At 64.3% G+C, this 27,847-nt stretch overlaps 2 protein-coding genes across 16 annotated transcripts in view; both read left to right on the top strand.

Moving 5' to 3' along the window:
* AGRN (agrin) overlaps positions 1-13,277 on the top strand; it is a 34,251-nt gene extending 20,974 nt beyond the window's left edge. The window contains exons 8-39 of one of the 9 annotated variants that reach the window (XM_070511374.1): positions 840-1,058; positions 1,129-1,323; positions 1,430-1,630; positions 1,713-1,861; positions 1,947-2,052; positions 2,885-3,001; positions 3,083-3,247; positions 3,431-3,574; positions 3,681-3,805; positions 3,888-3,993; positions 4,075-4,425; positions 4,505-4,642; positions 5,083-5,210; positions 5,358-5,472; positions 5,551-5,670; positions 5,763-6,119; positions 6,278-6,476; positions 6,599-6,814; positions 7,259-7,488; positions 7,582-7,716; positions 7,922-8,018; positions 8,120-8,284; positions 8,420-8,531; positions 8,711-8,722; positions 8,943-9,059; positions 9,220-9,412; positions 9,496-9,583; positions 9,761-9,784; positions 10,495-10,527; positions 10,772-10,996; positions 11,479-11,582; positions 11,891-13,277. In XM_070511374.1, coding sequence (XP_070367475.1) covers positions 840-1,058; positions 1,129-1,323; positions 1,430-1,630; positions 1,713-1,861; positions 1,947-2,052; positions 2,885-3,001; positions 3,083-3,247; positions 3,431-3,574; positions 3,681-3,805; positions 3,888-3,993; positions 4,075-4,425; positions 4,505-4,642; positions 5,083-5,210; positions 5,358-5,472; positions 5,551-5,670; positions 5,763-6,119; positions 6,278-6,476; positions 6,599-6,814; positions 7,259-7,488; positions 7,582-7,716; positions 7,922-8,018; positions 8,120-8,284; positions 8,420-8,531; positions 8,711-8,722; positions 8,943-9,059; positions 9,220-9,412; positions 9,496-9,583; positions 9,761-9,784; positions 10,495-10,527; positions 10,772-10,996; positions 11,479-11,582; positions 11,891-12,048 — 4,844 coding nt within the window. In that variant the 3' untranslated portion in view covers positions 12,049-13,277. The remainder of the gene's footprint in view (positions 1-839; positions 1,059-1,128; positions 1,324-1,429; positions 1,631-1,712; positions 1,862-1,946; positions 2,053-2,884; positions 3,002-3,082; positions 3,248-3,430; positions 3,575-3,680; positions 3,806-3,887; positions 3,994-4,074; positions 4,426-4,504; positions 4,643-5,082; positions 5,211-5,357; positions 5,473-5,550; positions 5,671-5,762; positions 6,120-6,277; positions 6,477-6,598; positions 6,815-7,258; positions 7,489-7,581; positions 7,717-7,921; positions 8,019-8,119; positions 8,285-8,419; positions 8,532-8,710; positions 8,723-8,942; positions 9,060-9,219; positions 9,413-9,495; positions 9,584-9,760; positions 9,785-10,494; positions 10,528-10,771; positions 10,997-11,478; positions 11,583-11,890) is intronic. The other 8 variants (XM_044769391.2, XM_070511368.1, XM_070511375.1 and 5 more) reach the window with 8 other exon arrangements.
* Positions 13,278-13,898: 621 nt separating this feature from the next.
* Positions 13,899-27,821, top strand: LOC106845198 (tyrosine-protein phosphatase non-receptor type 11-like). 7 transcript variants are annotated; one of them, XM_070511384.1, is made up of 15 exons: positions 13,899-13,949; positions 21,195-21,317; positions 22,331-22,528; positions 23,176-23,362; positions 23,440-23,559; positions 23,784-23,897; positions 24,039-24,135; positions 24,375-24,454; positions 24,868-25,023; positions 25,236-25,367; positions 26,101-26,255; positions 26,367-26,434; positions 26,517-26,665; positions 26,738-26,835; positions 27,019-27,821. In XM_070511384.1, the coding sequence occupies exons 1-15, from the start codon at positions 13,906-13,908 to the stop codon at positions 27,071-27,073; spliced, it is 1,776 nt and encodes a 591-aa protein (XP_070367485.1). In that variant the 5' UTR covers positions 13,899-13,905; the 3' UTR covers positions 27,074-27,821. The 7 variants fall into 7 exon arrangements, 6 of the variants coding, with proteins under 6 accessions (XP_070367485.1, XP_070367483.1, XP_070367482.1 ...); XM_070511382.1 differs by having other exon boundaries at positions 21,195-21,401; XR_011503708.1 differs by lacking the exon at positions 13,899-13,949 and adding an exon at positions 15,684-15,767 and having other exon boundaries at positions 26,517-26,628.
* Positions 27,822-27,847: the final 26 nt, after the last annotated feature.

Below are 27,847 nucleotides of genomic sequence, written 5' to 3'. Positions count from 1 at the left end.
AGAGGGCACCTGGAGCTCCTGGGGCAGGTGGGTGCAGGCTGGGGTCCTCGTGCAGGCCCCCTGGTCCCTGTGTGTGGCCGAGCTGCCCCTGCAGCCCTCTGGTCCTCTGGGTCCCTCACTCTTGGGACACATGCAGCCCTTAGAGGCAGAGTCTCACTGCGCTCTGAGGGGCCAGCGGAGGGCAGAGGCAGGGTGTCCTGCCTGGGCTGTGGCTGCTGAGGCTCTGCCCGCCTCCAGCTCTGTCTCCCTCAGTTGGTCTGTCCATCTTTCTGGTCTCTGCGTCTGTCTGTCTCCTCTTCTCTGTCCTTCCTTCCCTCTCGGCTCCGCCTCTTGTGTCTTCCAGCCTGACCTGCTGGCAGGATGAGGTACCGCGCCTGCCGCCAGGAGCCCGCAGCCCGAGGTCTGCCCCTGGCGCGGCAGGGGGGGGTGGCTCGCTGCTGCCTGGCCTTGTGGTCCTCAGAGCAAGTGGACAGACACCTCCTCCCCCGTGTGGCCCTGGGTGTGACTCTGGGTTGTAGGCTCCTTCCCACATGGAGAGAGAGCCCCCCACGCATGCATGGGTGTCCCGGGCTGCTGGTGCTCAGGGGGCCGACAGGAAGCTCCCATGTCTTGGGGGCAGTCTGCCCACACTGGTGTGGGGCGCTGGGCCGTTTGGGTCTGTCCCTGTGCACGTCTGTCGTGTCTGTCCCTTTCTCTGCTGTGTTCTGTGCATCGGCCCTTCTCCCCGTCCGCTCTTCCTCGCCATGCCCACCCTGGGAGAGGGTCTGCTGCATGGACTGGGGGCTTTGTGCATAAGCCCAGAGGAGCAGGCAGGGCCATTGACGCCCATGTCCCCCCAGACCAGCGTCCGTCCCCATGCCTCGGGGTGCAGTGCTCGTTTGGGGCAACGTGTGCTGTGAAGAACGGGGAAGCCGAGTGCGTGTGCCCACAGGCGTGTCCGGGCATCTATGATCCCGTATGTGGCAGCGACGGCATCACCTATGGCAGCACGTGCGAGCTGGAGGCCACAGCCTGCACCCTTGGGCAGGAGATCCGAGTGGCTCGCAGAGGACCCTGTGGTCAGTGGTGGGCAGTGGGTCTTGCTGGGGGGTGGTGCCGGTCGCCATGGTGACGGAGCCTCCTCCCCAGACCGCTGTGGGCAGTGTCGCTTTGGAGCCCTGTGTGAGGCTGAGACTGGGCGCTGCGTGTGCCCCTCTGAGTGTGTGGCCTATGCTCAGCCCGTGTGCGGCTCTGACGGGCACACATATGCCAGCGAGTGTGAGCTGCACGTCCACGCCTGCACACACCAGATCAGCTTGCACGTGGCCTCGGCTGGACACTGCCGTGAGCAGGGCTGCAGGGCTGGGGAGGGCTGTGGTCCCATGCCTCCCCAACTGGGGTCCACTGACCCCTCCCTACCCACCCCCCCCCCCGGCTCTGTCCTCTGCAGAGACCTGCGGAGACACACTGTGCACCTTCGGGGCAGTGTGCCTGGCGGGGCAGTGTGTGTGTCCCCGGTGTGAGCGCCCCGTGCCCGGACCTGTGTGCGGCAGTGACGGTGTCACCTATGGCAGCACCTGCGAGCTTCGCGAGGCTGCCTGCCGGCAGCAGACACAAATCGAGGAGGCCCGGGCAGGGCCCTGTGAGCAGGGTAGGCTGGGGGCCAGCTGGTGTGGTCTGCTGGTCGCAGCCTCGACAGGACCCCCATGGGTGACCCAGCTTCCTCCCTGCAGCCGAGTGCGGCTCAGGAGGCTCTGGCTCCGGAGAGGACGGGGAGTGTGAGCAAGAACTGTGCCGGGGGCGCGGTGGCATCTGGGACGAGGACTCGGAAGACGGGCTATGCGTCTGCGACTTCAGCTGTCAGAGCGTCCTGAGGAGCCCAGTGAGGCCGCCCCCCCGACCCCCCCAGCTCCAGGTGGGCAGTGAGGAAGGGGCCGCAGCCGTCCACACTGACACCCCTCCTCCAGGTCTGCGGCTCGGATGGGGTCACCTATGGTAGCGAGTGTGAGCTGAAGAAGGCCAGGTGTGAGTCGGGGCGAGAACTGTACGTCGCAGCCCAGGGGGCCTGCCAAGGTGAGCAGGCGTGCGGGTGCGCCTGGTACAGGTGCAGTGCGTGCATGCTTGTGCATGTGCACAACAGCCTCTGTGTTCCCTGTATGTGCATGTCCACAGGTGTGTGTGCACAGGTGTGAGGTGTGTAAGCATGCCTATCCTCTTCATGGGTTTTGCATGTGTGTTGTCGCAGGCATGTATGGACACGTGTGTTGTGTCTTATGTGTGCTGTGTTGGCGCATATCCGTATTTGTGCAGCTGCAGTGTGGACACGTGTGCCTGTCAGTCAACAAGTGCATACCTGCTGTGTGCCACACTAGTCTGTGTTTGGTGCAGGGAGGCAGCAGAGTTGGTGAGGCCCACACCCAGGGCACTTTCTCTCTCATGTGGAGAGATTGATGGTGACCCAGTAAATGTCACACTTCAAGTTTTAAGAAATTTTATATGTGCATAGGTGCTCGTGTGTGTACGCTTGTATATGCATGCACGTGTGTGTCTCACAGGGTGTGAATGGAGGAACGTGATTGGATGTGTGTACGTGTGTCTGAACATGTGTCTGCCAGTTTGCAGACACTAAGCTGAGCATGTGTGGTTCTGGTTGTACATGTGTGCGGGGAGCTGTGTGTCCATGATCTTTGGGTGTTCTGTGTGTCCTGGTCCTGTGTGTACAGATGTGTCCTTGTGTGTGGTATGGGATACTCATGTGACCCGAGCTCCAGGTTCCCAGACCCCTGTGGGAGTTGGCTTCAGGAGGGCTGAACAGTGGTGGCCAGGGAGGCTGGGCAGAGTGGCTGGGCCCAGAGGGGCATCCAGCAATGTGTGGTGTCTGAACCCCTGCCCCGCCTCCCCACAGGCCCCACCTTGGCTCCCCTACCCCCTGCAGTGCCCCCACACTGCGCCCAGACTCCCTACGGCTGCTGCCAGGACAACATCACTGCTGCCCGAGGCGTGGGCCTGGCTGGCTGCCCCAGTGAGTACCCTAGCCTGGCCCGCACCCACAGCCAGGCATAGCCATGCAGCTGCAGTGACTGGTCCTGTCCTGGCCTTGCAGGCTCTTGCCAGTGCAACCCCCACGGTGCCTACGGTAGCACCTGTGACCCAGCCCTAGGTCAGTGCTCCTGCCGCCCGGGCGTGGGGGGCCTCAGATGTGACCGCTGTGAGCCTGGCTTCTGGAACTTCCGTGGCATTGTCACCGATGGCCGGAGCGGCTGTACCCGTGAGTGACAGGACCCACAGTCGATCCCCAGCCGAGCACTCCCGCCTGTCACCCTGTCACTGTGCCCCTTGTCTGCTCAGGCCTTGGCCTGACCCACACCTGGCAGGGGCTGGGCCGGGCTCCAGAGCCAGTGGGGAGGCCAGGTGCAGACCTCAGGTCCCTGCCCCGCCTCCCCGCCCCCAGCCTGCAGCTGTGACCCCCGGGGGGCCGTGCGGGACGACTGTGAGCAGATGACCGGGCTGTGCTCCTGTAAGCCTGGGGTAGCTGGACCCAAGTGCGGGCAGTGTCCAGACGGCCGCGCCCTGGGCCCTGCTGGCTGTGAGACAGGTGAGGGCCAGGCCTGGCGCCAGCCTGGGCTCCCTGTGCTGGGGGTGGAGCTGTGGTAGGGGCTGGGCCTCCTGAGCCAGCGGGGTCCCCCACGTCTGTGCCCTAGTCTCCTCAGTGCCCGAGACCTGTGCTGAGATACGCTGTGAGTTTGGGGCATCCTGTGTGGAGGAGGCTGGCTCTGCCCACTGTGTGTGCCCAACACCCACCTGTCTGGGGGCCAATGCTACTAAGGTGAGGAGTGGTGAGTGGGGAGTGTGCAGGGCGGCAGGGGTGGGGAGGGGCCTCCCCCCAGCATCTATGCCCTGCACCCCAGGTCTGTGGGTCAGATGGAGTCACCTATGGCAACGAGTGTCAGCTGAGGACCATTGCCTGCCGCCAGGGCCTGGACATCTCTATCCAGAGCCTCGGCCCATGCCAGGGTGAGGCCCTACCTGCTGATCCAAAACTCACCAGGAAAGCCTGGCCCTGCCCTGACCAGCTGACCCTGGCCACCTGCTCAGACTCTTCTCTCCCTGCAGAGGTCGTCACGCCCGGTACCCGCCCTACATCCACGTCTGTGGCCACTGTGGGGCTTAACCCCAGCAGGGCGCTGCCGCTGCCCCCCAGCGCCCTCCCCCTGGCTCCCAGCAGCACTCCCCACAGCCGGCCCACCCCTCGACCCTCACCACGACCTTGGACCACTGCCAGCATCCCCAGGACCACTGAGAGGCCTGTACTGACCATGCCCCCCACAGCTTCCCTCCCAGCAGCCAGCCTCGCCTCGTCTGCCTTTGGCGAATCTGGCAGCGCTGATGGGAGCGGCGATGAGGAGCTGAGTGGGGACCTGGAGGCCAGCGGGGCCAGCTCAGGCGGTGAGCCTTGGCTCAGGGAGGTGGGGGCAGGGTCCAGGAGGGCTGCACCAGGAGCCGGGCTCAGACTGCACCTCCCCAGGACTCGAGCCCCCTGAGGGTGGCAGTGCTGTGAGCCCCGGGCTGCCTGTCGAGAGGGCCTCCTGCTACAACTCGCCTTTGGGCTGCTGCTCAGATGGCAAGACGCCCTCGCTGGACGCAGAGGGCTCCAACTGTCCCGGTGAGTGGGGCGGGGGCTGGTGGAGCGTGAGGAGTGGCCGGGACAAGGCCAGGGATGCTGTCTATCCTCCCAGTCAGCAGCCTGTCCAGCAGGTGGGCACTGGGTCTGTGATCTTCTGGTCTGAGCACTTGCACGTGCGTGGTTCGGGGATTCAGCACACACACGCACATGTGTGGTCTTGGCCTCCGCACACACGTGGGTGCCCAGAACCCTGTGGCTAACCTGTCTCTCCCATCGGCAGCCGGCCTGGGGCACCGCTCCGAGGAGTCTGCCTGGTAACTGGTGCCAGCCCTGCCCCGGGTCCCCACTAACCTCATGGCCATCTGACTAACTGCCACCTGCCCTGCGCTCCATGTGGCTTGCTGCTGGGGCCCATGCCCAAGGCCGGCCCAGAGGCCGGGTGGGTGCCAGGCGGGGCCTCACTGCCACCTCCCCCACAGCCACAAAGGCGTTCCAGGGTGTGCTGGAGCTTGAGTCCGTTGAGGGGCAGGAGCTGTTCTACACGCCAGAGATGGCTGACCCCAAGTCAGAGCTGTTTGGGGAGACCGCGAGGAGCATCGAGAGTGCAGTAGGTGTGGGGCCCACGGGGTCGGGGAAGCCCCTGCCCAGCCACTGGCCTTCCTCCCAGGACAGCCCCAGACAAGTGCTGGGCTGGCAAGACTGAACAGCCTGGCCTGGCAGCCCCCCAGATCCCTTGCCCTCTCCCCACCCACAGCTGGACGACCTCTTTCGGAACTCAGACGTGAAGAAGGACTTCCGGAGCGTCCGTCTGCGGGACCTGGGGCCGGGGAACTCAGTCCGAGCCATTGTGGATGTGCACTTTGACCCCAGTGAGCCCCCACCCCAGTCCCGGCAGGTAGTGGTGGACTGCACAGCCTCCGCCATGCTCAGTGTTTCCTCCTCCCCAGCCACAGCCTTCAGGGCACCAGATGTGGGCCGGGCCCTGCTGCGGCAGATCCAGGTGTCCAGACGCCGCTCCCTGGGGGTGAGGCGGCCACTACAGGAGCACGTGCGCTTCCTGGACTTGGGTGAGCGACAGGGCTGCTGCGCCACACTTGCCTGTCCCCCACAGCCCTCCCCTGCCCACCCACTGCGGTGCTGACAGCTCCCCCATCCGCAGACTGGTTTCCTGCGTTCTTCACCGGAGCCACCACGGGAGCCACTCCTGCTGCGGCCACAGCCAGAGCCACCACTGTGGCGCGCCTGCCTTCTGCTGTGACCCCCCGGGCCTTCCACCCCAGTCACACCAGCAGGCCTAGCAGCAGGACCACAGCCCACACCCCCACACGCCGGCCCCCCACCTCTGCTCCCCGTCGTGGGCCTGGACACCTGCCTTTGTCCCCAGGCTCCCAGCAGCCCCCCAGGCCCTGCGACTCCCAGCCCTGCTTCCACGGGGGCACCTGCCAGGACCTGGGTTCAGGGGGAGACTTCACCTGCAGCTGCCCAGTGGGCAGGGGGGGCACCGTCTGCGAGAAAGGTAGGGGCCTTCGGTGCTGCACGGGTGGGGGCAGGTGGATGGGGGTCGGGGCCGGGCCTGGGGCCACGTGGGAGTCGGGGGGGTGGGAGTAGGGCTGGGGTTTAGCAGGGGGACAGACCCGCTCCCTCACCCCCAGTGGTCCCTTCCTGTCTCCGTAGTGCTGGGCCCCTCCCGCTCCGCACCAGCCTTCGGGGGCCACTCCTTCCTGGCCTTCCCTACCCTGCGCGCCTACCACACACTGCGCCTGGCCCTGGAGTTCAGGGCGTTGGAGCCCCAGGGGCTGCTGCTCTACAACGGCAATGACCGGGGCAAGGACTTCCTGGCGCTGGCACTGCTGGGGGGCCGTGTGCAGCTCAGGTGGGGGACCGCGTGCAGCTCAGGTGGGGGGCAGGGCAGGTCAGGGCTGGGGCAGGTCACCAGGTTGGTGCTGTCCTGGCTCTCTTGGCCGTCCCGACTGCCTGCTCCCGCCCCCCCCCAAGGTTCGACACGGGCTCGGGCCCTGCAGTGCTGACCAGCTCGGTGCCTGTGGAGCCTGGCCGGTGGCATCGCCTGGAGCTGTCCCGGCACTGGCGCCGGGGCACGCTCTCAGTGGACGGTGAGACCCCTGTCTTGGGCCAGAGCCCCAGTGGTACTGACGGCCTCAATCTGGACACGGACCTCTTTGTGGGCGGCGTCCCAGAGGACCAGGCTTCTGTGTGAGTATCAAGGCGGGTGGGGTGGCTGTGACCTGGATCCCTGACCTTGGTCCTGACCCCTGACTCTTGTGGGCAGCATCCAGGGGGCTCCCTGTGTGTAGCAAAGGGGTGGAAGGATGGGTGTGGGTAATGGTAGGGACCCTGACTTCAACCTCAACCCTTGACCCTCGTCTTGGTCCTGTCGTATCTAAGGTGGCATCCCTGAGGACCAGGCTGCCATGTGACCGCCAAGGAGGAGAGGCTGGGCTGGCCCTGACCCTCAGCCTCCTCCTGATTCAGCCCTGTTTGTGGGACTGGCCATCTTGGGAGCACCAAGAGCGGGGATGGGGACAGGGAGCAGCAGCCCTGACCCCTGACTCTGGCTGACGGGGGGATGCCAGCAGTACAGCTGGCTGTGAGAGACAATGCCTCTGGTCTGACCCCTGACCCTCATCCTGGTGGCAGGGTGCTCGAGCGGACCTCCGTCGGCCTTGGCCTCAGGGGCTGCATTCGCCTGCTGGACATCAACAACCAGCGGCTGGAGCTCAGCGACTGGCAGGGGGCTGCGACTCGAAGCTCCGGTGTGGGCGAGTGCGGGGACCATCCCTGCCTGCCCAGCCCCTGCCTCGGCGGGGCACCGTGCCAGGCTCTGGAAGCCGGCGCCTTCCACTGTCAGTGCCCTCCCGGCCACTTCGGTAAGGGTGGGGCCTAGGCCGGGGTCTGGGGGATGCCATATGTCTGTGGGCAGGGGCTCAGGCCTCCTGGAACCCCATCCCCTCTGCCTCCAGGCCCCACCTGTGCTGAGGAGAAGAATCCCTGTCAGCCGAACCCCTGCCATGGGGCAGCCCCCTGCCGTGTGCTGCCCGAAGGCCAGGCCAAATGCGAGTGCCCCCTGGGACGAGGGGGTCCCTTCTGCCAGACAGGTAAGGCACCAGGCTCACGGGGCAGGGACGGGGGGTTAGGGTCAAGTGTTCAGGTGTGGGTTCTGGTGGGGGTAGGGTTGGGGTTCAAGCTAGTGTTAGGGCTTGAGTTAGGCCCAGGGCTCAGAGAGCAGTGGGGGGGCGGCAGGAGACCCCAGGGGTTAGGGCTCAGCACCCTATGTGACTCCTCCTCTCTTGTCCTCCACAGTCTCGGAGCGGGAGAACCCCCGCCCCTTCCTGGCCGACTTCCACGGTTTCTCCTACCTGGAGCTGAAAGGGCTTCACACCTTTGATCGGGACCTTGGGTCAGTAGGAGAGACGGGGCAGATGCAGCCCCCCAATTCCCATCCAGCCTGCGGGGCGAGGGGCCATTGAGATGCCCCCACCTGACCCCGTGTGACCCCAGGGAGAAGATGGCGCTGGAGGTGGTGTTCTTGGCCCGCAGCCCCAGCGGCTTGCTCCTGTACAATGGGCAGAAGACAGACGGCAAGGGGGACTTCGTGTCACTGGCGCTGCATGACCACCGTCTGGAGTTCCGCTATGACCTGGGCAAGGGGGCAGCGGTCATCAGGTGTGCCTGCATGGGGGTTGTGGGGTCTAGCCTGGCCCTGGGGTGGGGGACGAGGCTGGGACAGGTGGCAGTGTCACTTGGGCCCCTGGTAGGTGGGCTGGCCTCAGCCTGCTCATGGTGCCCCCTCCTCGCCAGGAGCAAGGAGCCCGTGGCCCTGGGCACCTGGACCAGAGTCTCGCTGGAGCGAAGTGGCCGCAAGGGCGCCATGCGAGTTGATGACGGGCCCCGTGTACTGGGGGAGTCCCCGGTGAGTGTGCAGCCGGGGGCCTCCCCCCTCCTCCTCCCGAGGTGTGGCAGCCCCACCCCCGCCAGCTCTCACTGAACTGTTTTCTCTCCGTCTGTCCTGGGCCTCTGTCTGTCTCCTCTCTGCTCCCACTGCTCTCTGGCCCTTGCTCGGCAACCCCCACCCCGCTCTTCGGATGTCAGAAATCCCGCAAGGTATGGCCTCCCTCTCATCCTGCTCATCCATCTTCTCCGCCTCCACCTAGAGTAGTTCCTCTCGACTAAGCCCCATCGGCTGTCCTGTGATTAACTGCCTCCTGGATGGGCTGGGGCGAGGGTGGGCCATCTGGGGTGGGGGCCCCTGGTCTGGGGCTCAGTGTCCTGGTCCTGCCCAGGGGCGGGCTCCACAGCCCCCTCACCCAGTACCTGCCCCCAGGTGCCGCACACGGTCCTCAACCTGAAGGAACCGCTCTATGTGGGGGGGGCCCCTGACTTCAGCAAGCTGGCCCGGGCAGCTGCCGTGTCCTCTGGCTTCGATGGCGCCATCCAGCTGGTACGTGGGGCGGGGTGGGGCTCTCTGCAGCCTGGGGGTAGAGTCATGAGGACGGGCCCATTCCAGGGAGCTTTGCCCTGCTGGGGTGGGGGCTGCCTTGAGTAGGCCCCTGGGTGGGGCTGTCACCGTAAGGACAGAGGCTCTCACCCCCACCCCCCAGGTCTCCTTGAAAGGCCAACAGCTGCTGACCCAGGAGCATGTGGTACGGGCGGTGGATGTCTCGTCCTTTGCAGACCACCCTTGTACCCGGGCCTCAGGCCACCCTTGCCTCAACGGGGCCTCCTGTCTCCCCCGGGAGGCCTCTTACGTGTGCCTGTGTCCTGGGGGCTTCTCGGGGCTGCACTGCGAGAAGGGTGAGTGCCACCCAGCACGGAGCTGAGCCTAGTGGGAGGAGGCCCCACTGCCGAGGCCGGCCCTCACTCCGACCGTTTCTCAGGGCTGATTGAGAAGTCAGCAGGGGACCTGGACACACTGGCCTTTGATGGACGGACCTACATCGAGTACCTCAATGCCGTGACAGAGAGGTAATGCACCGCTGGGGAGCCAGCACCCCCTCTACCCTCTGCCGTCTGTCTGGTCCTGTCTATGCACCTGTAGGGCAGCCGCCCTTGGCTCTGGCTCTGTGGCCAGGAAGGGCAGGCCCGCTTCCCCTCTCCTCCACCCTCCTTCCTTCTCACCGTCTCTGTCTCTTTGTTTCCAAGCGAACTGACCAATGAGATCCCAGCGTAAGTAGCACCACAGCCCATCTCCACCTTCACACTCATCGCATCCTCCTCTGCTCCTCCCACTCGGCAGCACATTCTGAGCCCCACCGAGGGCAAGGGCTGAACTTTCCATCCCCAGTGGAGGAGGAGAGGGGTTGGGGGACTCTTTGTGGTGCACGAAGTTCCGTTTCCTAGCTTGCAGGGGGAGGTCACCCCTTCCCAGGACATGTGCTGAAGGCCGGTCACCCCATCCACCCCCGCAGCCACACACCTCACACAAGGCACCAGCACAGTGTGCACGCGTGTGTGTATGTGTGCACTTGCATGTGTCTCTGTGTACATGTGCACATGTGTCGAATGTGCGCATATGTGTCCCTGTGTGTGTGTGCACATGCCCATGTGTGCTGGGACACCCAGGGGCCTCTCCCACACAGCTGAGCCCTTGGTCTCCATTCCACGCTACCTCACATTTCACCTCTTAAGCTCTGCATCCAGCCTGGGCCATGCCCAGCAGCTCTGTCTGCACATGTGTGTTGCACGCGTGTTGCTGCCAGGGCTCTGAGGTGGGTGGAGCCGACACCCTGGGTCCCGTGTGTCTTCCTGGTTGCTTGCTCCTCCCACCTTCCACGGCCGAAAGGGGACGTGGGGAGGTTCCTGCTGGGTCCCTCCCCACCCTGCCCACAGCACGTCTGTCCCTTGCTCATCTTCCTCCCTCTCTTGCTGCTGCTAAGCCCCGAAGCTCCGGATTCCGGGGCCCCTCCCAGGTGAGCATTGACACCTTGGCCATGCTGTCTGCCCATTGTCTTCTCAACTCTCTGACTATTTCTCTGCCGAGCTATCCCTCTGTCTGCTCCCCCCATGCCTCTGCTCATGTGTCTGCCCGTCTACCTGCCCTGGGTCACATCATCATCCTTTTGTGGCTCTGCAGTCGTGGCCCCTGCCCTCCCACCTCCCCGACCCCATCCCCTGCCACCCTCGGGAGGCCCTGACCAGCTCTCTGCCCACCAGCGAGAAGGCGCTGCAGAGCAACCACTTTGAGCTGAGCTTGCGCACCGAGGCCACACAGGGGCTGGTGCTGTGGAGCGGCAAGGCCACAGAGCGGGCCGACTACGTTGCCCTGGCCATTGTGGATGGGCGCCTGCAGCTGGCCTACGACCTGGGCTCCCAGCCCATGGTTCTGCGCTCCACCGTGCCGGTCAACACCAACCGCTGGTTGCGGGTCAGGGCACACAGGTCAGCAGGGAGCCCAGGACACACTGAGAATAGCGGCGGGCGGTGCCTGGACTTGCCCGGCCAGGGCATGCCTGGTCACTCATGGCTAGGGTGGGGGTTTGTGGGGGGTGAGGTCACTGCCAGCAAGGGGGGAGAGACAAGAGGATGTGGGAGCAGCAGCTATGACCAGGGGACTCCTGATCTGACAAGGGAGTCCCTACTCTGCTCAGATGCTGGCTGGGGACATGTTCCTCTGGGCTGAGCCTGGCCATCCTCTCCAGCAAAGTTTGACCCACTTGAGGCCCCCCTGCCCTGGCCACCAGGTACTCTCCTGGGGGTCAGTACTGCCCCATCCTGGCCTCCAGGGGTGACATTTGGTGGTGGTCCCCAGGGCGTGGCACCTGCTAGGAGTCGAGTGAAAGGGATGTGGGGTTCAGGATCTGGAGGTGGTAGGAGGGGCCCTCTGGAGCCACCTGATGGCCTCCTCCCACCCACACCCCCAGGGAACAGAGGGAAGGTTCCCTTCAGGTGGGCAACGAGGCCCCCGTGACCGGCTCCTCCCCACTGGGTGCCACACAGCTGGACACAGATGGAGCCCTGTGGCTGGGTGAGTGTTTTAGGGGGAGGCCATGGTGGGGGCAGCCAAGGGTCTCAGACAGACCCCATCCCCTGGGGCTGGCAACCAAGAGTGGCATCTGAGTTGACCCCATCCAGGACAGCAGATGGGCCGGCCCGGGTAGGGCTGTGTCTCAGCCCCTGCAGTTCCCAGGGTGGGGTAGGGCCAGTCGGCTGGTCACTGGGTCCCCCTGGGCACTGACAGGCCCCAGGTGACTCACCTCGTCATTCTGGTGCCAGCATCCAGGCCTGCCCATCACTGAGTCCCAGCCGGGTGACCTCCCCTCTGACTTCCCTCAGGTGGCTTGGAGAAGCTGCCAGTGGGCCAGGCCCTGCCCAAGGCCTACGGTACGGGCTTCGTGGGCTGCCTGCGGGACGTTGTGGTGGGTCGGCGCCCGCTGCACCTGCTGGAGGACGCCGTCTCCAGGCCGGAGCTCCGGCCCTGTCCCACCCCGTGAGCCGTGCTGCAGCCCACCACCACCCTGCTGTAATTATTTTCTATTTTTGTAAACTCGTTGCTGTTTTGATATGATTTTTTGCCTGCGTATTGGCCGGAGGGACTGCTGGCCCAGCTCTGTCCTGTCCAGGCTGGCGGGCTGTGGAGACAGACTCTGTGCCAAGAGATTCAAGGGGACGCGGCAGCATGGAGGGCTCGGCTTGGACAGCAGCCCCAGGAAGCGCCCCTTGGCCTCGCGCCCCCGTGGCCCAGCCCCTCGTGCTGTGTTTCCCTTGTGTGTCCACCTGTGCTGAGCCCTTGTGTCGTCCAGCCTGTCGGCAGACTCTACACACATACATCATCCACTTTCCATCTGGCGAGGCCCATGTCCTCAGAGCAGAAGGCGCTGCTGGGGTTTGAGGGTGCCTTTCTAGGTTCCCACTGGAGCTGCTCCTCCCCACCACATGTACTGTGGATGGGTTAGCCTCGAGCTGGGCTGGCCCCTCCCGGGCCTCCTGTGCCAATACTGTGACTTAGAAACAATGTTTCTGTTGGGCCACACCGCGCCCCTCCCTCCAGCTGTGTCCACAAGTCCCAGGGTGCTGGAAAGCAGAGCCCAGGCCCAGGCCTGATTTGGGCACCCTGACTCTCAGCTGGCTGTGCCCGTCCACCCAGCCCCCTTGGACGTGGCTGTGTCCCCTCCTGACACCCCAGTTCCCGTGAGGAGCCCCAAGAGGGAGCAGGGCCACTGTGAAACCTGGTTGCATCCATGGCTTGCTGCCTGGGCAGCCAGTGTCCCCGTCTCAAGGACAGACATCCCGACCTGACCACCAATCGGAGTTCTTTATGCACTGTTTTCATGTGACACCTGGGCGGCGGGGCTGTCATCTTCCCTGTCCTGGCACAAGAGCAGCTAAGGACACCACACAGCAAACTCTCCCATTCTGGTGTGAGGGGTGGTTGTCCACGTCCACGAACGACCAGGGGCTGGCCAGGTGTCTGACCGAGGCCAGGGGAGGGGGGCAGGGGTGGCAGAGACATGGCAAAGCCAGCAATGCCTTAAACTGCAACCATGCGTCTCATCGCCTCCCGCCCTGGTCCTGGTGGGGTGGCAGCCTGACCCTCTGCAGTGCCCTCCCACAGCTGGGGCTGATGGGACCCAGAGGCTGGAGGCAGCCCCATATGTCACATTACTAACTCCAGTCTGTGTCTGTGTTAATCACCGTGAAATAAAGTCTGAACACTTTAAAAGAGGAGCTTTCGTCCATCCACACCGGGCACCACTCCCACCAGCCCCCTGGCTGGCTCCTCTCTCCGGTGGCTTCTTGCTGAGATTTGTTGTGTGCGTGGTGCTGGCTTCGAGCTCCCTTAGGCAGCTCTGCATGGAGAAGGGGGCCTGCACTGGGGTGGGGGCTGCGTTGGGCAAGGAGACCGCCACATGCAGTGAATGCAGTTCAGGTGGCCTCCTTGGGGTTGGCAGGCCCCACGTGTGGCATATGTGTGCCTGCCTGTCTGTGTATCTGTGAGCACAGGGTGGGAAGGGGGCTGTGAGGAGAGGGGGCTGGCTGCACTAAGGGCAGGGAGGGCCTGGGAGTGGGGCATGGGTGGGCTGGGGACGGGAGGGCCTGGGGGGAGCCAGGGGGAGTGTGGGGGTGGCAGGCAGACATTTTCACTGGCCCAGCTGTGAGGGTGGCCATTGGCCCTGCTGGGAGACGCTAAGCAGGAGGCTGAGAGTGGTCAGGCCTGTGGAACTGGGAGCCCCTAACAAGGAGCAAGAAAGAAGGGAGGGTTGTGTGGCCTCCTCTTTGGAACTCCTGACTTTTATTAAAGATGACTAAGTGTTCTTTTTTGATTTTGTGTTAATAGGAAAAATCACAAAATGAAAATAAGAAAACAGAAAACAGCCACAAGCTCAGCCCCCAGGTGACCCGTCAGGCCCGAGGCATTTGCTTTCTCATCCCTTATTTGTTAGCCTGCTTGTTCAGGGGTTGCGTGTGCAGTGGTTGCTGTGTGTCAGGCAGCTGTGAGGTGCTGGGACCCGGGGCGGGGGGGGGGGGGGGCGGGGATAAGCAGGTGACAGTGAGTGCAGGGGACGGGGGCAGGACTAGCCTGGGGCTCCAGGAAAGGTCTAGGAAAAACTCAAACCCAGACCTGAAGGATGTTGCTGGAGCGAGGGTGTGAAGGCCTGAGGACGGCAGGAAGCGACTGTCCATCAGTGCAAGGGCCCTGAGCTGGACAGAGGGTGCTCTGGGCAGAAAAAGGAAGTGCAGGGCCAGCCTCAGCAGCTGGGGGCCAGGGCACATGCCCGAGAGCTTGTTGGTGAGGGTGGTAGGAACTGGACGGAGATGGGGAAGGCAGATCCCTTGGGGCCTCGTGGGCCAGGAAGAGGGCCTGGGGGTCTGCTTGAAGAGCTGCAGGAAGCTCCTGGAGGAGTTTAAGCAGGAGTTGGTGGGACAGAGCAAACGAGAGAAGGGAGGGGTTTGGGGTAGAACGGATGATTGGCCTGTGCTGCGTTAGACTTGCTGGGAGAGGCCCTAATGGAGATCAGGTGTGGCTGGAGCACCTGGGTGTGATGCATCTGGAGGGGCTGGGGTCCAGGAGCTGAGAGCCACCTGAGTGGTCTCCAGAGACCCCAGGGCACTGGTGGAGGGAGGGCTGAGGCCCTGCAGTAAGGGAGCAGCTGGGCTCGGCTGAGTACTGAGTGAGGGGAGAAGAGGCCCCCACGCTGGGAGGAAGGTGAAGGTGGAACAGCGAGGCTGGGAGGACCAGGACAGGGTGCCCATGCTTCCAGAAGGAGGAGGGACTCTTGGGGCAACTGCTTCTGAAGATCAGGACCCTCAGGTGGCCGGGAGAGAGGTGACCTGGGTGAGTGGGAGAGGAGGAGCTGTGGGCACAGCAGTGGTGGGTGGGATTTGGGGTCAGGGGTTGGAAGCAGCAGCAGGTTGCATGCCAGGTGCACCATACTGAAAACGCAGCGGGAGAGGCTGGGCAGGAGAGCCCAAGTGAGGAAGGGTGGTGCCCCCCAGGGACAGGCTCAGGAAAGGTGGTTTGGCCAGTGGGGCAGAGAGGAGAAAGTGATTGTGGCTGTGGGCCCAGGAGACAAGCAAGCCTGGTGGGGAGGCCAACTTTGAGGAGCAGTTGTCTCAAGAGCAAAGGCCCTAAGGCCAAACGAGGTGTCAGGTCTCAGGAAGTGGGGAGACTCCAGCGAGGGTGGTGGAGGCAGGGAGAGAGGGAGGCAGCCCAGGTGGAAGGGGTCAGAGGGAAAACCCGGGGTCCACCCTCCCACCTTCGCCGCTCTGGGGCCTCCGGGGGCGCGGGGTGGGCCTGTTCCGACCCCTCCCCACCCCAGCTGCAGGGAGCGCAGCCCGCTCCCCTCCATTACAGAGGCGGCGCCTAGAGATTCTTGGAAGGAAGGCGCCCTGACGGAGCAGGACCACCGACCCGTGTTAATCGCTTTGACGCTCCACTGCGGAGGCGGCGGATAGCCGGGCTGGTGGCCACTCCGACCGAGCCGCGCGTGCGCAGCCCTTGGGGCTATAACTGGGCTCCCTCGAAAATTTCGCTTTTATCCCAACTTCCAAGCGCGTCAGGCAGGCGTGGGCGCGGCGCCTTTAAGGAGGCCGGGGGCGGGGCCCGCGGTGGGCGGGGCCTCTCGTGGGCGGGGCCTCCTCGGAGCGCCTCGAGGGCGCGGCCGCCTGGACGGGCTAAAGAGCGGCGCGGAGCAGACATGACCTCGCGCAGGTGAGCCCGACGTCGCGACCCCGGGGGATATGCTTCGGGCCGCCGGCCACCGGCCGCCGGCGCGGGGCGTGAAAGAGATGCGGCCCGGGACGTCTCCTCGCTCCGCCGGGCGCCCCCTAAGCCTACCGTCCTGACACCGGCCCCCTCCAGGCTAGGGCTGGACGCCTGGGTCCCGGGCCCGCGAGACCCGGCCTCACTCAGGCGGGTGGAAAGGACTTTTTCAGATCGAGGGCCGGGGCTGGGTGAAGGTCAGAAGTACTCTGACCCTAGGGAGCAGATTGTGCCCTGCAGGTGGGTGGGTGGTGGTGGCTGGAGCCTAGAGTGGGCAGTAAGTGTCAGGACAGTGGCAGACCCTCCCTCTCTCCTTCCCCTGGACTCCTTGCTCTGCTCCAGGCTCCCTTTGGGCACCAGAGATGAGTGGCATGGGTACCCCTCCCTTCCCTAGGCCTGAAACCCGGGGCGGCAGCAGGCAGTCTAGTCCCCGCTCTAGACTTGGCTCCTTGCCCCTGCCTGCCTGCGAGGACCAGTCCACCTCCAGACCCTCCTGAGGGCCGGGTTTAGGAGGCAACCTCCCTGGCAGGGATGTGTGTGAGAGCTTCCTGCCTCCGTGGGGAGGAAAGTGGAAGTGTGACAGGAACTGGGCACGTCCTGCCCTTTCTGCCGGCCCGACTCTCTGGGTGTGTGCACACGCGTGGGAGCTCAGACTTCAGCGTGCATGTGGATGTCAGTGGGGAACCACACAGCTGTGAGACACATGGCACATTCAGAACACCCCCACTGAGGCTCGGTGAGCCAGAGGTCACAGGAGGGGTCATCCTATGACCCCGAGTGACCCCCTAGATCAGGGAGGGCAAGGACTAGGTCTGATTTGCAGGGCCCACAGGGCTTCTCCCTGCCTGAGCCGGGTCCTCAGCCCAGAGACCTCTGCCTCTACCTTCTGCCAGCAGCGCCTCCGCGGTGAGGGTGCCAGGTCCTACGAGGTGTGCTGAGCAGGCAAGCAGACACAGTGGCCTCGGCAGGGTCCTGGGCCCTCAGACTCAGGAATAGTCAGGAGGTGAGTTGGGTCTCTAGGAACCTGCCAGGCCCAAAGTTTAACATCCAGCCAGAACTGAGGGAGGAGGGGATTTTGGGGTCTGGTTGGAGTGACCCCTCAGGCTTCCCTTGGCCTCACTCTTCTTTGTCTCCTGGGCAGGTTCTGGCATTCAGAGAAGGCCGTGTCCATGTCATGTGCATGTGACCCTGGGCCAACCTGGGAAAGCCCCGGGTGGGGCTCTGCCGGCCCTCGCCAACCCCTCCCGGCCCCACCCTGGGATGACCATCTGGACTGTCACTCCTCCGGCCCCTGGGCCCCTGCCCACACCCCTATCAGGCCTGGGCAGGCCCAACCAAATAAAGCTCATCCCCCCATGCCCGCCCCCACCCAGGGCCCCTTCCTGTGGCCCTGTGGTTTGTGGGTCAACGGGCGCCTCTGTGAGCACCTCTCGCCCCAGGGCTCTGGTGTTGTGGCACAGGGCTGGGCGCAGGTCCTGCCTAGCTCCATGGTGGGTACCTAGAGGGGCTGGTCCTGTGGGGGCCTGCTGAGCCCCTCAGGCTCCTCTCTCTCCCAGGTTTGGAGAAGAAAAGGTGTCTGATTAATCTGGTCCTATCCAGTCAGAGCCAACCCTGGTTGAGCCTCCTCTGGGACGGGGAGGGCCAGGCCTTGAGCCGAGGGGCAGGGTGATAGGGAAGGACACCACCTGCGCTTTGGGGCCCTCAGCCCTGGAATTCCAACCCGGGACCCTTCTCTACTGGCCTGTGTGGCTCCCGCTGTCATGGAAGCGTCTCCCCTCAGGCGTGTCCAGCCTCATAGCATGTGTGTGTGAGTGTGTTGACAGGCTGTTTATGTGTCTCTCAGGGTTGGAGCTCTGCCATCTACAGATGGGACACCAAGGCCATGGAGGGACTGGACCCAGAGGCCACTCTGGGTTCAGGATGATCTCATAGGTGACCTGGGCTATCCTGGGCTCCTGAGCACTGACTGGGCTCAGCGGGCCTTGAGATGCCCAGGCCATTAGATCTACTGGGGGCCCTGTATGCCCTGTCCACCCCACCTGACCCCTCTTCCGGGCCATCCTGGCCATAGGCCACAGCAGAGGTCACCAGGGCAGAGCTGAGTCACTGACCTACCACGGAGCAGGGAGCCTTTCCGCACAGGTGACCCTGGGCCCTGGCACAGAGCAGGTGTGGGCATTGGAGACAGGGACCCAGAGTCTCTACCTTCTCCCCACCCCTCAGCCAGGCGCAGCAAGCCACACTGCCCTGCAGGGCACCAGGCTCCACCTCCAGGCCTGGTAGGGGGCTATGAGGCCCCACCTCGGCCTGGGACTGTGGGAGGGCGGTGGCGCGAGCTGCTGCAGCCTTTCAGGACGCCCCACCCCCGGAGATTTCCACCTGATAGACCCAGTGGCAGTTTGTGGGGAGGAGAGGGGATGGAAAGTATGATTGAGAGTCCCCGAAAGGACAAACAAGGTGCCCTTTACCCCTCTCTGCGGCTTTGATCAGGGCCTCCATCCTCTGCCCTGCCCCTGCACTCTGGGCATTGCCCATCTTGGACTGGAGTCTGAGGCTGCTGGGGCTGGGGGGAGGGGGCATCTGGGCACAGGATGTGGTTCAGCAGGTGTCAGAAGCCTTCTTCTGAGTTCCAGCACCCCCCGACCTGCAGCGTCCCAGCACGGGTCCAGGGATGGCACAAAGCCATCACCCTCTTCCTGGTGGCCCTGCCTGCTCTCCTGTGACTGGCTCTGGAGGTCACCATGTGGCAGCTCCTCCTCCAGGAAGCCCTCTCTGGCAGCCTCATCTACTGGACACTCAACCAAAATTGCCCCCAGGTCCGGCTCCCCTGTGAGCCAGAGTGAGAGGGAGCTCGAGACACCAGGCCCAAACCATGCTCAGGAGGTGCCTGGCTGGCAGCACCCCCCTCCCCCCAGGGAGAGCGTGGACAGGAGTGTTGCTCACACTAGGTGGCCCTAGACAGGTCATCTGAGCTTCTGGGCCTATGCGAACTAGTTCGTGGATCCCGGGGGTACATTGAGGTCAGAACAGAGCCTGTCCTCATGGGGTCTTAGGCTTGGTGATGAAGTCACAGGATGACAGACAAACACAGAAGTGTGACACACCTATCTGCTGTTAGCAAGTGCCACACATGGACACTCGGCACGGCAAGGGGGCCACAGTGTCAGCCAGGAGGGCATCTTGGGAAATATGAGCTGAGGGTGAGGGGGCATGAGCTGTGCCCCAGAAGGCCAGCTGGAGGTGGCCAGACAAGGGTGAGGTCAGTGAACAGAGAGATGGAGAACAGGAGGATTTCCAGTGATGAGTCCACGAGGCCTGTGTGTGCTGAGAGGCACAGAGGGCCACTGGCGAGCTTTAAGCAACTGTGATGTGCATTTCCTGAGACTCCCTCTGTCTGCCATGGCTTGGCTCTAGGGTCAAGGGTGAGGCCCTGGAACTGACAGTCCAGGCGAGAGCTGGCGGGCGCTGGCCGGCGGGGAAGTGGTTCTGGGTGCGTTTGGAAGGTAGGACATGAGGTGCCAATGGACTGGGTGCTGGTGCCAGGAAGCAGAGAGGTTGCAGGGAGGGACCTGAGCACTGGTGAGCGCGGCTCCCTTCACTGAGCGAGGATGATGCGGAACAGGCTTGGGGCATTTTCAGGAGTTTTGAATTTTGCAAACATTAAGATGGAGATGCTGCTGCCTTTCCAAACAGATGCTGAGAAGAGTCGTGTCTGAGTCTGAAGCTCAGAGCCCAAGTGGGGCTGGAGGCATAGATAGCGTGTGGATGTGTAGACGTTTTGGGCACAGGTGGGGGGCTCCAGCACTGAGGGCTTAGAAGGAGGAGGAGAAGGAAGGCCTGGCCAGCGAGGCAGAAAACCAGGGAACATGGTGTGCTGCCGAGGACAAGCTAGTGATGAACATTTCTAGGAGGTGTGGCTACCTGTGTCACCCGCTGCTGGGGACCAAGGGCTGACCACTGCCCCGGGAGGCAGATGAAGACCCTGAGAGCTGAGGTCTCAGTGGGGCTGGAGGGCAGAGGGGAACAGGTCTGTGAGGACCCCAGCGAGGCAGGTAGTCAGGCACTGTTGACCGGCACAGACCAGGAGAACCTTCTGTGATGATGGAAAAGATTCCTACCTGCACTGTCAACAGCCACGTGTGGCTTTTCACAATGGAATGTGGCCAGTGTGGCCGAGAAATGGGAATTTTTATTTTGTTGAATTTTAATGCATTTACAGTTACATCCCACGCACACCACAGGTTGGACCCATGCTGCGTTGGACCGTGCTGGTATAGACCAAGCACAGAAGTCTCCTTGGAGGGGTCAGGATGGGAGCTGAAGGCAGGGGAGGCCTGAGAGGGAGCGGGGGGACCTGGAGGGAGAAGGGTCCAGGGCTGCTTTCAACAGGAGATGTGATCTGATCGCTGTTCTAGAAAGATCTCTGTGGGGACAGGATCGTCCTTGTTCCCATCCCGCTAGTCAGTGTGGTGGGAGGGTGGGCCCATGGCCCACCCAGAGCACAGCCGCCCCCACCCCATCAGTGCCCAGGTTATGACTGCAGACAACCGGTGGGGCCGGGGGGTGCTGCAAGGCAGCAGAGGTGGAGTCGGGGCCCTGGCTTCTTGCTAACACAGGATCTCGGGCCCCCACTGTGTGTCCTGTATGTGGTGACCAGGAGATGTCCCCGCCCCTCCCGCGGTGACTCTTCAGTGCCTGAGGTAGATGAGTTGCAGAGTGACGGTGTTACCACTGGAGGATGGCGAAGCGGCAGAGGCTGGGGGAGCCTCTCCTTCCTTGTTCCTCCCTCGTCCCTTCTTGCTGACACCCTGAGACACTCTGGGGCTCCACGTGCGAGTTAATCCTGGGCCCAGAAATTCCCGCCCTGAGGGCAGGGGACACACTGGGACAGCAGCCACCAGGGCACAGAGAGCACAGTTATCTCAGACAGGGGCTCCTGTGTAGCCTGATGGGGGGCCCCGTGGACTATCCTCCATCTCGTGTGGAGACTGTGATTTGCTGATGGGCTGTGAGGGGAGCAAGGGAGCCCCACGTGACTCTGGGGGACCCCTAGGGCCTTTGGCCAAGCTGGGAGGCCCTTGAGGGGAGGGGAAGAACAGGCACAGAGAGTGGAGTGTCTGTGTGACACTGGAGGGGTCTGCCCCCACCTCCAACCCGCCTGTGTCCCCGGACCCCAGCCCCACCTCCCTCCCCATGACCTCAGACCCTATGGTCACTGCCCGTGGAAGGTTGTGAGTTGGGGGCCGCCCACAACAGGTGTCGTGGGTGTTTGCCACTGAAACGTTGACAGAGGTTGGGTGTGGGTCAGGGTGGGGCGCAGAGTGCTCAGCATCCCCCCGGCTCTCTGCGGTCACCGACTTGCTGTCCCCATTCCAGGTGGTTTCACCCCAACATTGGCGGGGTCGAGGCGGAGCAGCTGCTCCTGTCCCGGGGCCAGCACGGGAGCTTCCTGGCCAGACCCAGCAGGAGCTGTCCCGGGGGCTTCACACTGTCTGTCAGGTGGGTGGTGCCATGGCCAGGCGTGGACAGTCTGCGGTCCCAGGAGGCCTCAAAGGGTCTGAGCACCCTCAGCTGCAGGCGCAGGTGGGGATCAGGCTCCCCAGTCCTCCCAGAGGGGTGGTGGGCAGCATCCTGGGCAGCGAGGACCCTGCTGGCAGCTGGATGCCCAGAGTCTGGTTTTTGTGGGGGTGGGAGTCCAGCATTCCAGGCCAGGTGGCCCTGGGCTTCAGGAGGGCTCTGTGAGGTGGGGTGTAGGCAGGACCTCTGAGGGGTCTGGTGGGGCGGGCAGGGGACCTCAACGGCTGTGATTGTGCTCCTGTCTCCTGGGGATGCTGCACACTGCTGCCCACTGGGGATCTGGCCAGGGCCCACAGAAGGGCCATTGTGTGGGGAGGAGGGGCAGGGAGGGGCTGCAGCCAGCATAGTGGACAGCTGGACCTATGTCTGCCCTGGATGGGGAGGTGTCAATCTGTGAGGAGCAGTGGTGGTCTGGGCAAGGGGCTTCCAGAGGGCTCTAGATTTTCCCAGGTTCTCTGCTAAACCCAAGGCAGCAGGTGGGGCTAAGGTTAGCCTCAGGATGGACTTCCCTCACCTTGGGGCTTTCAGGCCACACTGTGTGCCTGGGGGAAGCTCTCTTGGGGGCCCTGTTCCAGTAGTCCGGAGCCCCTGGACAGGTGGTCTGGGGTGAGGCAGAGCCCGTCATGGAGGGCGGCCCTAGCCTCCGCCTCCAGGCCAAGGGAGAGTCAGGCGTATGGCCTGCAAGGCCAGTGCTGGCTGCCCAAGGGGCAGTGTGGGTGGGTACCCACCACCCAGGTGGGGCCCGCCCCTTGGCTGGACCTGGAGCTGCTGTGGGAGGGCCTGGCCTTGGCGCTGTTCCTGGCGTGGGATCCGCAGAGGTGGAGACCTCAGGGCAGGGAAAGCCCAGGGACTGTTCCGGAAGCTGAGGATGGTGATGGGAAGAGGCGGCTGGTGGGAGCAGGGCCCCAATGCCAGCTGGCGCACCGCCCTCCCAGGCGCCACGACGAGGTGACCCACATTAAGATCCAGAACACGGGTGACTACTATGACCTGTATGGAGGGGAGAAGTTCGCGACGCTGGCAGAGCTGGTGCAGCACTACATGGACCAGCGCGGGGGACTGCTCCGCGAGCGCAGCGGGGCCCCCGTCGAGCTGCGACACCCGCTGGGCTGCCAGGACCCCACGACCGAACGGTGAGCGGCTGGCGTCCAGGTCTGGCCGGCGTCTATTTGTCTGTCGGCGTATGTGCACGTGTCCGCGGGGGCGGGGCCTGCGACGTGTCGCGGCCCCCCGGCTCAGGGTCGGGACTGGGCAGAGCTGCGGCACAGCTGAGGGGACTTGCACCCCTCCCCTGGGTTCTGGGCCTCGTTTTTTCCAGGCCCTGGCACCGCAGGGGTGGGAGTGGGGCAGGAACCCTGCGGGCAGTCTCACCCCTGCCCTCCCGGGCTGGTGACCTGGGGCGAACAGGCTCCTCCAGCCTCGGTTTCCCCCTCAGCACCTGAGAGAAGCGGGTGGGCTGGTCTGGGGAGGCGGTTCTGCCCTCCTTGCGAGGACCATGCTGCCACCTGGTGGCCGCCCCAGCCACGCAGAGCCCGCCTGTCCCGCCTCCTGCGGGCTCCTGGGTCGTTGAAGGTCAGAGAGGTGGGCAGGGCAGACCAGGCCAGCGGGGTGAGGGTGCTGCCTGGGCCCCCGAGTCTGGGTGGGTCTGTTTTTCTGTCTCTGTGTCTGTGTCTTAATGTCTGTCTCGGAGCCTCTGGCTGCATGTAGGTCTGTGCCCCTCACCTGGCCAGGCTGCTGCCCCCAGTCTCACCTGTGCTCCCTGCCCCACTGCCCTGGCCAGGTGGTACCATGGGCACCTGTCTGGCAAGGAGGCTGAGAAGCTGCTGATGGAGAAGGGACGTCCAGGCAGCTTCCTGGTGCGGGAGAGTCAGAGCAAGCCTGGGGACTTTGTGCTGTCGGTGCTCACACAGCAGCCGGACAAGGCTGACCGCCGGCCTCGGGTCACTCACGTCATGATTCACTTCCAGGTGGGAGGCTGTGGCGGGGTGGGGGTGTGACTCGAGAGGTGGTGGCCAGGCCCCTCACTGCCACCTCCACCCCACAGCCAGACGGGAAGTTCGACGTGGGGGGTGGGGAGCAGTTCCACACTCTTGGAGACCTGGTCGAGCGCTACAGGAAGAACCCCATGGTGGAGAAGTCGGGGGCCGTGGTGCATCTCAAGCAGGTATGCCTCGCGTGGCCTTTGGGATCCAGAGTGGGCTTCTCCCCCTGGGGGGGCCCCCAGGACACAGGCACAGCCCTACCAGGAGAAAGGGCACCAGGCAGTGCCGGGGCAGTGGCCCTGGGGCGGCCGACGGGAAGAGTGTGGGACAGGGCTGCTGCCCCTAGGGGAGGGCGCTGTGGGGTCTGTGGGGTCCTGCTAAGCTTGGACCGGGCCTCTCCCTGCAGCCCCTCAAGGCCACGAGGATCAATGCCGCAAGCATCGAGAACCGCGTGCAGGAGCTCAGCAAGACTACAGAAGCCACCGAGAAGGCCAAGCAGGGCTTCTGGGAGGAGTTTGAGGTGCCTGCCTGCTGCCCATACCCCCAGACTCCTGTCCTCTGGGGCTAGGGCGAGGGCCAGCGGAGGGCTGCAAGCCGGGAGGGGTCGGTGCTGAGGGCTCTGGGGAGGGCTGGGCCTCCGGCTGACCCTCCGCTTCCTCAGATGCTGCAGCAGCAGGAATGCCGGCTCCTGTTTCCCCGGAAGGAGGGACAGCGGCCAGAGAACAAGCCCAAGAATCGCTACAAGAACATCCTCCCCTGTGAGGGCTGGGGTGGGGCCATGTGGGGCCCCACTCCCCACATGCAGGCCCATCTGCCAGGGCGGGCTTGAGGGTGGAAGCAGGAGGCTGTATCCCACCATGGTGTGATGTTCCCTCTTGCACATGCAGGGCCCCTTTCTCCTCGTCTCTGCTCCCCACCGGGTCAGTGGGTAAGGAGGCAGGGAAGCCATGAGCTTCCCGCTTCCCTGGAGAGCTGAGTGGCATCTTACCTTTCCCAGTTGACACCACCCGTGTTGCCCTGCATGACGTGGACCGCAGCGTCCCTGGAGCTGACTACATCAACGCCAACTACATCAGGGTGCGTGTGCATGGGGCAGGTACACACGTGGGCTGGCATGGATCAAACAGGACATCTTGAGCCATGTCTGGCCACACACCAGTCACCCTGTCCCCCTGTCATGAGTCTGGAGCTCCTGCTGGCAAGCCTAGGAAGAGCCAGGACCCCCAGTGATCCATGGACCCTGGCAGGACAGTAGATACTCATGGGGGGAGGGGGGTGCAGCAGTCCCCCAAGGGGTCCTCAGAGTGGACTGGACTAAGTATTGGTCCTAAGCACCCTCAGCCTGGGGTGGGAGGGGCTATGTGCCAGCCCCTCCCCCCACCCACCCCTGCCCTGGGACTACTTTGCGGATCATTGGCCTCCATTTGCTTCTGTTCTCTGGCACTTTAATTCCTGGAAACAGCAAGCAGCTAATCCTCACCCACTTCCAGAGTGACCCAGAGGAGAAGCCAGGCCATGGACTGGGCAAGGTGTACATCGCTACCCAGGGGTGTCTGCAGACCACAGTGGCTGCCTTCTGGGCCATGGTGCACCAGGAGAACACACGGGTCATCGTCATGACCACCAGGGAGGTGGAACGAGGCCGGGTAGGAGTGTGGGCTCGTCCCCTTGTGTGCTCACCTGGACTTGTGTCAGTGGCTGGCCGAGCCTTGCTTCTTCAGTCTTTGGGACCTAGGGGAGTGGGGAGGGCCCTGGAGAGCCCTGTGTGTGCCTGTGCATGCTTGTGCCCCTGCAGGGCACACGGGCGAGGGTATTGGTGGTCTCCCAGCACGGCTGATGCAGTGCACCCACCCCCCAGAACAAGTGTTTCCGATACTGGCCCCAGCTACATGACAGCCAAGAGTATGGCCGTGTGTGTGTGTGCAGTATGGCTGAGTACCAGGCCCAGGGCTACTGTGTGCGGGAGTTGCAGGTGTGGCGGCCAGACCAGGTAAGCCTGGAGGGCAGCAAGACATGAGGGGCCTGGGTCAGAGTGGTCGGGAAGTTCCCAGTCCACACTGGGGGTGAGGCGGCCCCATCCTGGGAGAACCCTACTTGGCTCCACCCAAACCGACTGGCCTTGGTGGCTTCCATGTCCCTCAGCTCAGTGGGCACAGTCCTGGCCTGGGCTCTGCTGAGCAGTGTATACAGGTGGGCCGCATTCTCAACCCCAGGCTCTAGGTCCCAGGTGCCTGGCTCCAGGGTGGCCTCAGGCCCCCATCGTCTCTGCCTGTGCAGTGTCCCCGTGGGCCATCTCCTGTGTATGCCAGTGATGCCTGTTTCTGTCCCAGGCACAGATCCCTCCCCCAGGTCCCCTAAGCCTAACCACCTGGGGGTCCTGCAGGCCCCTCACATTTGGCCCCACCCAAATGGAACTCACTGACCCTGAAGCCTGCGTCGTCTCCCCATGCTCTCCCTTCCCTTCCCCAGGCTCCTGAGCCACCTGGGGTCATCTGGGGGCCCCCAAGCCCTGAATCCCATCTCTTCCTCCCACCCCCTCCTCGGCCTTGGCCTTGCTGGTCACTTCTGGCAAACTGTGCAGCCCCGGCCTGCCTCTTCCCAGTTCATTCCCTGCGCCCCTCCCACCGCGGGGTCACCGCAGTGCCGGCCACTCTGACCCCTCGCGGGTCCCACCTGGGCGCTGCCCAGACGGCCTTGCCCCGCTCACCAGCCCGCCCTGCCAGGAAGAGCCGCCGCGCGCGGTGAAGCACTACCAGTACTTCAGCTGGCCGGACCACGGGGTCCCGGCCGAGCCCGCCGGCATCCTTGGCTTCCTGGACGAGGTGAACCGGGCCCAGAGCAGCATGCCCGGGGCCGGACCCATGGTGGTGCACTGCAGGTGCGGCCGGGGCGGGGCCACGCGAGGCCGTGCCTCGAGAGGGTGGGCCTCCGGGCAGGCCTGGGCCTCGTCCAGTGCACTCGCCACAGGCCTCCTGGTCCGTCCCCACAGCGCCGGCATCGGACGCACAGGCACCATCATCGTGATTGACATCCTGGTGGACGTCATCCGCAGGCAAGGTGAGCCACCCCGCCTCTCCCGCCTAGCCCCGTTTCTCCCTCCCTGCCGGCCCCGCCCCTCCCTAAGCGCGCTGGTCCTCAGGGCTGGACTGCGACATCGACGTCCCCACAACGATTCAGCTGGTGCGGCGGCAGCGCTCGGGGATGGTGCAGACCGAGGCGCAGTACAAGTTCGTGTACCTGGCGCTGCAGCGGTACATCCAGGGCGAGCAGCTGCGCCTGCGCGAGCAGGTGGGGGCGGGGCCGGGCCGGGGCGGGGCCTGCAGGGGCGGCTCCGAGGTGACCGGCGGCCCCTCCCCGCAGCGCGCCCGGCCGGAGGAGCCCGACTACCTGAACGTGGGCTCCGCGCCCGCCGACCCCCACCGCAGCCCGGTACCGGCGCCGATCCGGGCGCCCGCCACGTGAGTGGGGCGTCGGAGGGCGGGACCGGCCCGGGGCCGGGAGCAGCGGGGCGCGGCCCGCCGATGGAGGGCGCGCCCGGGGTGGGGAGCGCGTGGCCTGGGGCGCGGGGGCGCGGCCTAGAAGTCGGGGGTGCGGCCGCGACACCGCGCGTGCGCGTCCCCGAACCCCGTGTCCACCCTCAGGACCCCCGAGCCCTCCGGCGGCGTGTACGAGAACCTGCCCGGCCTCGGGCGGTGAGGGCCCCGCGCCCCGGCAGGGCTGGAGCCGCGCGAGGAGGGAGCGTCCAGCAAGGCCGGCCCTCGCGTTCCTCGCAAGGACTGTCTTAAGACCGTTCTGACCGGAGCTCGTCCCGGAGTCGCCGCTCTGACACTCTCGACCAGGCCTGGACGCCTAGAGATGAGGGCGGGGTGCAGTCTCGAGACCCGGGTGTCCCTGCTGCTCCTGGGGCTCCCAGGTGAGGGTACAGGAGGGCAGGCAGGGCTGTCGCTGTCTCTCTGTGGGAGGCCACCAATGACTACCTGCACAATGCAGTGACCACGTGTGACCTTATGTGTGCTACGAGGCTGAATGACCAGCAAGCAGGTGGCCAGTCTGCGCTTGACCTCACTGCAGCCGCCAGTGCTTGTGCTTGGCTCCCCTGCATCCTGTGCACACCCCCTTCAGAGCTGCTCCTCAGCGCTGCCCACAGGTCTGCGATGTGGTCCAGGCAGTGGCTCAGTCATTGCCATGTCCAGGCCAGGCCCATGCCTTCTCATTGCTGTCACATGAGGTTAAATGCTTGTGGAATGAGGGAATTTGTGAGATGCTCATGTGACTGTGTGTACAGCCTCACGTTGGTCTTGCCGGTAACAAGGGTGAGGCTCCATGTGTGCATGACTGGTGTGTGATGGGTGTGATGTCACTGGCACGTGCTCCATGGTCACACCCCACCATCACGGTGGCCCTGTGGCTTTGTGGTGTTCTAAGTAAAATACCCTGTTCTCAGTTTTGTGTCTTTGTTGGGGCTTGGGG

The sequence above is a fragment of the Equus asinus genome, chromosome 5, assembly GCF_041296235.1.
Source record: "Equus asinus isolate D_3611 breed Donkey chromosome 5, EquAss-T2T_v2, whole genome shotgun sequence".
Taxonomy (NCBI): domain Eukaryota; kingdom Metazoa; phylum Chordata; class Mammalia; order Perissodactyla; family Equidae; genus Equus; species Equus asinus.
Note: the sequence above shows the minus strand (reverse complement) of the source record. Positions and strands in the feature narration are given on the sequence as shown.